Here is a 12,250-nt window from a genome sequence, read left to right as displayed (position 1 = left end):
GACATGTCGCGCCTGCGCGGCCGCGGCGCAGGCGCACTGCCGGCCGGAGCCTGGGCGGACCGGTGACGTCACAGACGTTTGTTTTGAACGGAGGGGAAGTCGCGATGAACAGCTGGTCGAGGTAGGAACCCCCCGAACGCTGCGGGTCGCACGCTAGAGGTTGTATTACACGTTATAGACGATGTGTTCACATGTCACACGTAACGTGCACTGCAAACACCAGGTTTTTAAATGTTTAATTCTCCTGTTTGTTTGCACCATGTGGCCACAAACGAAACGAAACCATGGAAATCAGAAATACAACGACATGCATTATGATCATTATTATTCGTGTTCATACTGTAATAAGAATAGAATAAGATATGACAGGATAGAACAGAATAGAATAGAATAGGAGAGAATATAATATAAATCCTTTATTGTCATTGTATATAATACAAGGGAGTCAGGAGCGCGACTCCCGATCAGCGCTTTTAAACAGTGATTCTCGGGGATACTCTCAGCCCTGGTGGTCCTGCGGGGGTACTGCAGGGCGTGCTCCCAAAATGAAACTGAAAGTGTTCACACACATTGGTTTTATATAATGTTTACAAAAAAACACATACGACGAACATACGGTGCATCGGTTATGTTCATTTTATTTTTTTTCTCCAAATGCCGGTGCAGGGGTTACTCAGCTGAACAAAGATCTAAGAGGGGGTACGCTCCCCAAAACAGTTTGAGAACCACTGAATTAAAAGACAGAGAAACGCAAACAAAACCACCTCAGCCAACAACACAGGTTCTAAAATGGTAGTAGGAGAAATAGTAAGTGGAATAAATAAATACAATATAAGTTTGCACTAAAACAAGTGCACTTGTTGCACTAGAATAAATACAATTATGGCACTAATATAAATGTTATTACCTAGAATAAACATATCCTTTGCACTAATATGAGTGTAATAATTACACTAGAATATATGTAATTATTGCTCTCGATCCACTAGGTTTACCCTGGAAGGACCCTCACCAGATTGCACGTGAGGGGTCATTCAATGTTTGTTGGAGTTTAGTGTGGTTATGGCCCGGGGAAAGAAACCGTTCTTAACTCTGGTGGTTCTAGCCAGTTAGCCCATAGTAATAATTTGTATTCTAATTTATAATTTTGAACTTTTACACTATAACAACAATTTGTCCTGTGTATAGAATGGCATTTGTGTATTTGTATATCTTAAATATCTGACTATCTCTGTTTTGTATTTTGGGAAATTTACATATATTTGACATTTAATAAAAAAAGACCACCTAATCCTATTTTATTTTGTTATTATTTTTATTCTCCTTTTCTTTCTGACTTTTTTGGAAGTTTTGTATTTTTTAAATCGTACGGTCTGTGCCCAAGTGTGTCAAACCTCACCAGCAAGAAATTTCGCCTCATGTCAATGTACCTGGTGAAAATAAACTGATTCTGATTCTGATTGTAATGGGTACAGTCAGTAAACTGGACTGTTTTCTCCACTACACTTCAAAACTTTACCATAGGCTCTGTCATGTCAGGATACTGATATTATATTTACTATATATAGTTTTATATGTATTTTATATATATTATCTATACTTTTCCTTTTAATACATTAAGCACATTTAAGACAATTTCAGTATTAAGTACTTATTTATGGTTTATATACTCTGACTTAAGTAGACATGGCAACGTGGTTCTTTCACTTTTTCTGGAGTGATTTTGTAACAGATTATTTGGACTTTTACTGGAGTCTAATGTCAGAGAACTTCTTCCAGCAGTGGTGCAGACAATGTCTCAGACATGCTGCTTTTGGGATTCTGATATATTCCTCTTCCGCTTGATGGCGGATCTGTGTAAGAAAGTGTCCAAGTGTATAAATATAAGCTTGTTGTTTCTGCTGTCGTGTTCAACGTGCCAAAGCAAAGTGACTGACGGTTTCCGTGACACCTTCTAAAAGCTCACTCAGCCTTCACCTTTGTTCCCGAGACTTCAACGGAAACGTTGTTTTTTTCAATTCTCCAGGTTTCCGGTCGCATCAAACCCCTGACTGCTGAGCCTCCGAGCGACTATGCAGCGTGAGCGCAAGAGAAAGTCCTCAAGCCAGAGGTGTTTTGTCTGCGATGAGGGCGACGCCGGCGGTCAGAACTTTGCGGAGGCGCTGCCGGCCGAGATCAGCGTGAAGATCTTTGGCGAGCTGGACACGGAGAGCCTCTGCAACGCCTCGCTCACCTGCAAACAGTGGAGGCACATCATCGAGGGCAGCGACTTCCTGTGGAGGAGCCCGTGTCTGGTGGTGCGGGCGGTGTGCCAGAGGGAGGTGGACAGCGACCGCAGGGAAGGGCTCTCCTGGAAGGTGGGCGCTCACCACGCCGCACACAGAGGGGCTCATTCGATTTAGACCAATTCACAGATGCTTATCAGTCTGGAGCCTCTCGCTTCCTTTTCCATTTCCAAGGGGCCTTTACCAGCCTGCGCTGACCAAAATGTCTCCGGACGCAATCGGATGGACCCACAACCGATCGGAGCATTGGATAGACCTATAACCAATCAGGGCATTGGATAGACCCACAATCAATCAGAGCGTTGGATAGACCCAGCTGTAGCTGTAGCTTGAATGTCATTCTCCCTTGTAAGTCGCTTTGGATAAAGGCGTCTGCTAAATGACTAAATGTAAATGTAATGTAATCAGAGCATTGGATAGACCTACAACCATTCAGAGTGTTTGAAGGACCTACAACCAATCAGAGCGTTGGATTGACCTACAACCATTCAGAATGTTTGAAGGACCTACAACCAATCAGAGCACTGGTTGTAGGTCTAGGCTTGGTTCAGGATTCAGGAAGTGGAATTAAAGAAGGCGGAGCTTGCTAGATGTGTATTTCCTAGTTACCATGGCAACTCACTCAGTGTGTTTCTTGGCTCAATACACAGACGTCACCTTGAACAACATGTTGACAGGAGCTGCAGGAACGGCCCCTATGCGGGCGTGGCCGTGGGAGTCGCTTGAAAAACATGTTGAATTGAATTTGCTTCTTTCTAAATGACACGTTCTCGCTGAGCGTGCAAAGCCTCTCATTTCATCTCCCGCACGGTCTCAAAAGGGTTTTTTAAGGAACGGGATGTTTCCACATTCAAAATAATATCTGTGAAGTTTCACATTTAAACATCTTGTCATTTCTCATTTGCTTCCAGGTGACGCTGGTGAGGAACTACCAGAGGAGCTTCCTGAAGAGGGATTGGTTACGAGGTCGCTATAGCAACGTGAGGTCATGGGAGGAGCTGAGGGGGGCGAGGATGTGCCCGATGGACGTGGAAACCTGGGGAGAGATTTTAGAGGCGGAGCTGGAGCGATAGAAAACGCAAAAGCTTTTAATTCTTCTTTTTTTTGTTCATGCTAAGTTATTTTTTTTAACCTGTGTTTAATCACTGATTCTACAGCTCTGAACTGAGGAGGAAATGAGTTTTAAGATGTTGTAACTGTGTTGAGTTGAAAGACAGGGAACAGTAGAATGAATGGACAGCGTGACAAGAGGGACCCGGTGCTTTGGAATCTGTGAATAAACAGTGAATTTGCTGCTGTGGATCAGTTGCAGCTGGTCCAGCACTTTACTGACACGCTTCAAACACAAGGAAATCCAAGTGTCTTACACGAGAAATAAAAACACTGGAGCAAAGAAGAATAAAATCATATCAATAAAAACAGATTGTGGTGGATGGGGTGGCTTGAGCAGCCACCCCATCCCGCACATCCCGCTCATTAGCCCAACCAACGAGCGTCAGGTTTAAAACCCCGTCCACACACTCACTCAGGAGAGGGGCCCTGTCATGACATGTTCCATCTGCTCCTGGCTTGTTCCACCTGGCCTCCTCTACGATAAACTGGTGTTAACAACCCCCTGTCGTCTGTGTCTCTGTGCTGGAGGGCCCTGAAAACGCCACTTGGGTGGCTTAACTGGCACCTGAGCAGGGACTCTCCGGCACGGGGAAGGCACACAGAAGGGTCGCCCGATGCCGCCCTGGAGCCACCAGTGGTTCAGCGGGCGGCCCCAGCACCGACCCTCTCCCAACTGGCATCAGCAGCACCTGGGGGGTCAGGCGGAGGACCGGGGGAGAAGCAGCGCAGAAACCCCCACAGGTAACTGCTGGCGGATAGCTTCTCCGCCCAGCAGCCATTGCTGGGACCGTCCAGCAGCCAGGCTACCCCTCCCAAGGAGCGCCCGCGGCAGCCAAGTCCGGCCACGCCGTCACCAGCAGCGCAGCAGCCCTTCCTGGCCTCAGTTTGGTGTTGTGGGTATATGGTGGATGCGGTGGCTTGAGCAGCCACACCTGACGATCGTAGGTTGGGCTAAGGAGCAGCAGGTAAAACCCCCGTCCCCACCCTCACTGAGGAGAGGAGCCCTGTCATGACGTGTTCCATCTGCTCCTGGCTTGTTCCACCTGACCCGCTCTACAATAAACTGCTGTTAACAACCCCCCGTTCTGTGTCTCTGTGACGGCAGGCCCTGAAAACACCACTTGCGTGGCCTGTGGTGGCAAATCTGCCACACATCAAAATGTTTTTTTAAGAAATGGTCAAAAAAAAAAAACATTCTATTGATCCAATGAGTGTGTGTGTTTCCGTGTAGGGACCGTCCTGGATGTGAGAACAGATTGGTAAGAGTGGAAGGTTTCCCAATAGGGTTCTCAGTATAAATAGGCAAAACATCTTCAACTTTGATGGGAAAAAAAATATATATTCCCACATCTAGGCCACCACAGGACTGAACAATGTTAAGAGAAAAGTGGGAATTTACATCTAAGATTTTTTTTTTTAATGGTTTAATATGTGGACAAAATGCCCAAAAGGCTGTGTTTAATGACCTAGAAATAGTTCATGATGACAGAATAATAGAATTGTCCTATCATACATTTGAATATGTGTCTGTATAGAGTTGTGTAATTATTTATTAACCATACTATTTCATTAGTAGTTATACAACTAGGAAAGTTATTCTTCATAGACCCCACCTTTTAATCATCAATATGACCGAATATTTCAATGTATTGCCGATGAAAAATCTTGCATATTTATTTCTTGCAACACATGAGAAAGGAATGCTTTGTGTTTTGAATAGTTCAGTATAAATAAAACGTTCCGTGCACATGTGTAACAGTGTCTTATTTAAGCATTATTTAAATAACTGCATTCTTTTAGGTTTTTATACCAAACATAATGTCAAATGATGGTATTCTGGAAATGATAAGGTTTAGTATAATTACATGGAATAATTGAAGTGATATGTGCACACATACCAATCATAGGTCAGAACATTGCTAAATATCAAAGTAGTATAATAGTAAAAAAGCCAGAAGTGGTACTGGATGAAGAGCTGAAAGAGTCGGCTCTTGTTGCTGAGCTGAGCCAAATGAACCGGGTCACTGAGAAGAGAAGCGGCTCCCCATCCCCAGCGCGCACGCGTCACGCCCCCACCCGCGCATGCGTGACGGGACGGGAGCGCGCCCAGCATCCCGCAGCATCCCGCAGCGTCCCGCAGCGTCCCGCAGCGTCCCGCAGCATCCCGCAGCATCCCGCAGCATCCCGCAGCGTCCCGCAGCATCCCGCAGCGTCCCGCAGCGTCCCGCAGCGTCCCGCAGCATCCCGCAGCATCCCGCAGCGTCCCGCAGCGTCCCGCAGCGTCCCGCAGCGTCCCGCAGCGTCCCGCAGCGTCCCGCAGCGCCCTCCTCCTCCTCCTCCTCGGCCATGGACGACGTGCCGCCGCTCATCACCATCTCCATCTCCCTGAAGATCCAACCCAACGACGGGCCGGTGTTCTTCAAGGTGGACGGGACGCGCTTCGGCCAGAACCGGACCATCAAGCTGCTCACCGGCTCCAAGTACCACGTCGAGGTGGCGCTGAAGCCCGGAGCCGCCGAGGCCACGTCAGTAGGCCGCCGCCCGCGAACACTCATTTCATGCGTTTGGACCTTTGAGTGTGGGACGCTCCATCGGTGCAGCAGAGGATGCCCTGCTGCGCCCTCACATCCATCCCATGATGTGATGGTCACACACACCCAGCCTGTGCATCTGGATCATTATGATCCATAGATTTTGTTTCACCTCATAATAATAATACTAATAATAATAATAATAATAATAATTTCACGTTCTACATCTAGAATTAGATTAGTATCGGGTAGGTTTGGTGCTGTAGGTGGTGCATGGAGGCGTAGCTGCCGGCTGCAGGCCTCCATCCACCCGATATGCATTTAAATAAATAAAGGTTGGAGGTACTGGTGCATTTTTAATGGAGGTGATGGAGGTGATGCTTACACAGCAATTTAAAGCTGCCACATGTTGGCTGTGGGAACTGTCTCACCCCCATTAATATGTGTGTGTGTGTGTGTGTGTGTGTGTGTGTGTGTGTGTGTGTGTAAAATTGTACAGTAAATTATTCGGGCGGTGTCGTTTTAAACAAATGGCCAGTACAGGAGGAATGACTAGAGGGAGGAAAACCTCCTTCCCTGTTCATTTGGGCACCCGGTCCTTTAACAGGCTGTTGTAGCTGCCGCGGCCGTGAACCAATCACACGTCGCGTTAGAGCCCGGAACGCTTGCCCTGATTGGCTGCAAGCAAAACCATACGATTAGTCATCTATTCATGGATTTTGGTAGGAAAAGGATGGAATGCAGCTATTGTTCGTATCCTTGGTGTCGTTCCCATTCATCTTAGTATTGTGTTGTTGGGGCGATACCTTACAGGTACTTTGTACCAATACTCGTCAGCCACCCCTCGTCACCCGGTCCTAGTTTTTCATGTCTGCTGTGTCGGTGTTTCGGTGAAACATGATGGAATGAAACCTGCGTCCTTGAGCTGCATCCTCGTTGGATACGCACAGGGTTGAAGTGTCTGAGCTCCAGACCCTGCAGGACTCTCTCCTCTGATGAGTGTCCTGGAGCTCCGGGCGCCCGCTGGGGTGTGGCTCTGCCTCACCAGGGGTTTCTCGCCTCCTCTCTGCAGGAACATGAACATCGGCGGCGTGGTCTTCCCCCTGGAGCTGCAGTCCAAGGACGACGGGTCGTGCGTGTACCGCGGCCAGTACGACACCGAGGGCGTCCCCCACACCAAGAGTGGAGACAGGCAGCCCGTGCAAGTCAGCATCGAGGTGGGACGACCGCAGGGTTAGGGTGAGGGTGGGGGTTGGGGTGAGGGTGAGGGTGACGGTTGGTGTTAGGGTGAGGGTGAGGGTGAGGGTTATGGTTAGGGTGAGGTGAGGGTTAGGGTTAGGGTGAGGCTGAGGATGACGGTTGGTGTTAGGGTGAGGGTGAGGGTGAGGGTTAGGGTTAGGGTGAGGGTGAGGGTTTGTGTTAGGGTTAGTGTCAGGGTGAGGGTGAGGGTGAGGGTGAGGGTTAGTGTTAGTGTTAGGGTGAGGGTTAGTGTTAGTGTTAGGGTGAGGGTGAGGGTGAGGGTTAGTGTAAGTGTTAGGGTGAGGGTGAGGGTGAGGGTTAGTGTTAGGGTGAGGGTTAGTGTTAGGGTTAGGATCCCCAACTGACTGGGGCTGTGAAGGAGTCCCTTCAGAGCAGCTGAAGCAGGATCCAGCTTCTTGTTTTGGTTGAATAACATGAAGTTCTGCTGCTACTTTGCTTCCCAATCAAGGTGTTTAAACCGAAGGAAAACTAGAATTACATTATATTACATTACATTACATTACATTACATTACATTTACATTTAGCAGACGCTTTTATCCAACAGGACTTACAATTATTCAAACAGAAGAAGGTGGGGCAACCCCCGGATAAAGGTATCAGTTCAAGACATAAGTCAACAGCAGTGGTTATGGCCCTGTTCGCTTTATGGTGTTTGTTAATGAAAACAGCAGCGGAGTGACGAGCCACGTGTCCCCTTCTGTCCAGTTCCCCAAGGCGGGGCAGTTCGAGACCGTCTGGCAGGTGAAGTACTACAACTACTACAAGCGGGAGCACTGTCAGTTCGGGAACAAGTTCACCGACATCGAGTACGAGTGCAAGCCCAACGAGACACGCAGCCTCATGTGGATCAACAAGGAGGCCTTCAACTGAGCACGCCGCCCGCCCCGCCAGATCTGCCCGGAGACAGACCTCAGTGTCTTCGGGCGGCGGCGGCGGCGCCAACGCAGGAAAGACTCTGTCTGTTCAGATTGTTCTGTTCAGACTGTTCTGTTCAGACTGTTCTGTTCAGACTGTTCTGTTCAGACTGTCACGGTTCTGCATCAAACACAACAGGTGAGCAAAGACATTGGAGGAGCCTGCCAACGGTACCGTGTGGCCCTTCTGTTGGTGCTGGGTATGTGACTGAACGAGTGTGTGTGTCTGTGTGTGTGTGTGTGTGTGTGTCTGTGTGTGTGTGTGTGTGTGTGTGTGTGTGTGTGTGTGTGTGTGTGTGTGTGTGTGTGTGTGTGTGTGTGTGTGTGTGTGTGTGTGTGTCTGAACCTAGTTTAGACTTTCCTTGTGTTGAGTACTGAGTTATTTTAACCTCTGGAACAGCATGATATTAATCAGAAAGTAAAACTGACCAAAGAAGAAGAAGAAGAAGAAGAAGAGGGAGTGTGGCGGTGGACCGTGGCCCTGGGTTCGAACCCTCCGGGCCTCTCTGTTGGCCGTCCTGCTGATGCGGGTGGGCACCGTCCTCTGACGGGCCTCGAACCCAGAACCCTCACCACGCTCACCACCGCCACGCGACCACGCCCCATTCGAGCACCGCGGAGGCCCGGAGCGTGGGCAGTGACCGTCCCCTCAGTGGCCCGGGTCCTCCTCCCGCGCTCCCACGGGGACCGGTTTCCACGTGGACTGGCTCCCACAGGGACCGGCTCTTTGTTTGGGGGGCCCCCGGGCACGCGCGCAACTGCAACACCGCCCGCCGCCCTTCACAGCCAACCTGATAGTGGGATCCTTCCCCTAGTGGCCGCCGGACGAACTGCATCTCCGTTCGGCATCACAAAATGTGTCGGGAATCTGGGAGAAGTCGTTGTTTTCAGGGGAACAGCGACGACGTCGCTCAACTGCACATTTAGCATTTTTACTGAATTTGGGTTTAAAACTCTTTATATCGTGTTTGCAAAGTGCGGAATGAAATTACACACAATCCGTTCATATAAAAAGAGATGTATTGATAGTGAATAGTAGGTAAGTCATGTATTACATGACTTTTATTTGTTTTAAGCCCAGTTCCGATAAAAACAACTTGCTCGACGTCACTTCCTGTCAGAGCGAAACGCGTCTCAGAACAAGAGTTTGTAAAACCGGATGGGGCCTGGATGGGTGACACGCCGGTTGGTCGTTTGTCGGGTTGGGTGTGAAGCCGAGCGGCGGGAGCTGAACTGAGGCGTGTTTGAAAGTGGACCTCTTCTCTTCTTCTTGTTCCTCTCATCCCTCCCTCCCCTCTGGTCAGGTGTGTCTTACAACCTGTGCTCCCCTTTTTCCTGCGAATTAGGTTTTTTCCACATGGCCCCGTTCGGTATGCCAAAAAGTTGTGTTTGTCGTCCACACGGTCTTGTTTTTGTTACGTGTAAATTATGAAATGTCAAATTCAATAAACATTATACCCATAGAAAAAGAAGGCTGCAATAAAGGAAAACAAAGAGCATGTGTGTTATGGGATGGATGCTTCCATGGAAACGCTTTGACAGGTTTTGCTCAACGATGAAACAATGTGTTGCTGCACATTCTCTCTATCTGTTCTCTGCTTCTCCCTATTCTCTCTATCTCTCTATTCTCTCTATTCTCTCTATTGTATCTATCGCTCTATCTCTCTATTTTCTCTTCCAGACCCTTTGTTTCAGTCTCAGGTTTTAGTGTGAAATCTTGAAACATCAGGAGTGAACACGTTGTCTGGTTCCACACATCAGGTTGTCGGCCACACACACACACACACACACACACACACACACACATACATATATATATAGTTATTACACTCATTATTATCATCACCAGTAGAGATCACAACAAAATCCTAAAAACAATGACAATTCATTCAAGCTCAAGGTCAAAGTAAAGGTAAATGTACACATTATCAACAGATACGCATCACCTCTCCGTATCCAGCTTTAAGAATACGGTGAATATGGGAGATATTATTTAAGGCCTTTGACATCCCATAAAAAAAGACAACATCAGACAACATCAGACATCACATATCGTATTGAAACGCATTTACCAATATCCAATTAATCAGATATCCTTATTAGGAAATAACAACATGAGGAATGGGAAATATAGATTGTCTTTTTGGAACAACTCCATTCGGGCAACGTGCCATTGATTAAAACATGTGGAAGGTCCATTTGGAGATGAATTAAAAGAGCGACCGGCACCTCACGTGATACGGAGGCGAGGATGGCGACGCGCTGTCCAACAGATACAGGAACCGTGGATCTTCTCTGGTACATCCAGATTGAAACGGCTTTGTTTCCGCCCGATATTCACTTTCAATACATGCTGCCTGCTGACATGTACGCAGCGAAAAACACCAATTTAGTCTTTTTCCTTCCATTAAGTATTTCCATCCAATTGAATGAAAATACTTAATGGAAATACAGTAAGATATCTTATATTTCATATTTCTCGTATTCGTTTACGTTGTATGTCAGAGACGAGTGTCGCATTTTGAGACGTTTTGAAAATGAGTGGAGAGGGACATAGCAATTAGGGAGAAATTGCAGTGACACGACGACACCCGGGTCTGCACACCATGCTCGGAGGTTCATCATAAAATTTCATATTCATAATAAAAGTTATAATAAAAAAAAATATCCAACAGGAAAGTCATGAAAATGATGCAGAAAGTGCAATCACTGTGCGTCGTCCTCATTGAGTCCATCTTGTCGTGTTGTGTTTCTGGCTGCTTCATATGGAAGCTTTTAAAAAAAACAAACGTTTTCACACATCCCACTGGTCATTGTTCGTTGTGTTGTTCAGAGCAGAGTATTCACGACAGAGGAGTCGTTTTGGAAACCTCTCAGTAGAGGCCTCTACGGTCCAGGCCAGAGGCGAGTCACTCAACAGAGCCACCTAGAGGACAAATGACGCTACTGCGGCCATGTAAGGTGGGATGAAGACCCACCTGATGAAGATGAAGACCCACCTGATGAAGATGAAGACCCACCTGATGAAGATGAAAACCTACCTGATGAAGATGAAGACCCACCTCATGAAGATGAAGAGCCAACTGATGAAGATGAAGACCCACCTGATGAAGATGAAGACCCAACTGATGAAGATGAAGACCCACCTGATGAAGATGAAGACCCAACTGATGAAGATGAAGACCCACCTGATGAAGATGAAGACCCACCTGATGAAGATGAAGAGCCAACTGATGAAGATGAAGACCCACCTGATGAAGATGAAGACCCACCTGATGAAGATGAAGAGCCAACTGATGAAGATGAAGACCCACCCGATGAAGATGAAGACCCAACTGATGAAGATGAAGACCCACCTGATGAAGATGAAGAGCCAACTGATGAAGATGAAGACCCACCTGATGAAGATGAAGACCCACCTGATGAAGATGAAGAGCCACCTGATGAAGATGAAGACCCACCTGATGAAGATGAAGAGCCACCTGATGAAGATGAAGAGCCACCTGATGAAGATGAAGAGCCACCTGATGAAGATGAAGAGCCACCTGATGAAGATGAAGAGCCAACTCCCCTCCGACAGCAACAGGTCTCAAACAAAAGCAATGAGCAGCTCAGCAAGAGCTTTATGATGATAACGACGATAAGAGCAGCAACGACTCTACATTTTTGGGGCAATAATACCAATTGAAAAATATTTCATACAATTAAAAAAAAATCAATAAAAAATAGGAATAAAAAAAATAAAAAGTAGGAGTAAGATAAAAAAAATATTTTAAAATATACCAGTAATCAATCACATAAACCAAACAATGTGTTTTATTATTATTATTATTATTGTTATCATTATTATTATTATTGTTACAATTACTACTATCATTAATATTATTGTTACTATTAATATTATTATTATTGTTGTTGTTATTATTAATATTATTATTATTATTTTTGTTATTACTATTAATATTGTTACTATTATTATTATCATTCATATTATTGTTACTATTATCATTATTATTATCATTATCATTATCATTATTATTATTATTATTATTATTATTATTGTTGTTGTTACTATTATCATTATTATTTTGATAATTATTGTTACAATTACTACTATCATTAATATTATTGTTACTATTAATATTA

The 12,250-nt window shown here is 46.1% G+C and overlaps 2 protein-coding genes across 2 annotated transcripts; both read left to right on the top strand.

Moving 5' to 3' along the window:
* The first annotated feature begins 83 nt into the window (after positions 1-83).
* Positions 84-5,145, top strand: fbxo48 (F-box protein 48). Its single transcript, XM_079999704.1, has 3 exons — positions 84-121; positions 2,027-2,357; positions 3,197-5,145. The coding sequence occupies exons 2-3, from the start codon at positions 2,073-2,075 to the stop codon at positions 3,356-3,358; spliced, it is 447 nt and encodes a 148-aa protein (XP_079855830.1). The 5' UTR covers positions 84-121; positions 2,027-2,072; the 3' UTR covers positions 3,359-5,145.
* A 599-nt stretch (positions 5,146-5,744) lies between these two features.
* On the top strand, positions 5,745-8,060 carry cnrip1a (cannabinoid receptor interacting protein 1a; the record flags this gene model as incomplete). Its single annotated transcript, XM_079999372.1, has 3 exons — positions 5,745-5,923; positions 7,002-7,146; positions 7,896-8,060. The coding sequence occupies 3 exons, from the start codon at positions 5,745-5,747 to the stop codon at positions 8,058-8,060; spliced, it is 489 nt and encodes a 162-aa protein (XP_079855498.1).
* Between the last annotated feature and the right edge of the window lie 4,190 nt (positions 8,061-12,250).

Source organism: Zeus faber (assembly GCF_960531495.2).
Source record: "Zeus faber genome assembly, chromosome: 4".
Taxonomy (NCBI): Eukaryota; Metazoa; Chordata; class Actinopteri; order Zeiformes; family Zeidae; genus Zeus; species Zeus faber.
The sequence above is the reverse complement of the archived record's forward strand: the minus strand, read 5'-3'. Positions and strand labels throughout refer to the sequence as shown.

What these genes read in the sequence shown, in the direction of transcription:
- fbxo48 (XM_079999704.1), top strand. Translation starts at nt 2,073, where the DNA reads ATGCAGCGTGAGCGCAAGAGAAAGTCCTCAAGCCAGAGGTGTTTTGTC. An exon ending in GGGAAGGGCTCTCCTGGAAG is followed by an intron (nt 2,358 to 3,196) that starts GTGGGCGCTCAC and finishes ATTTGCTTCCAG; the next exon opens with GTGACGCTGGTGAGGAACTA.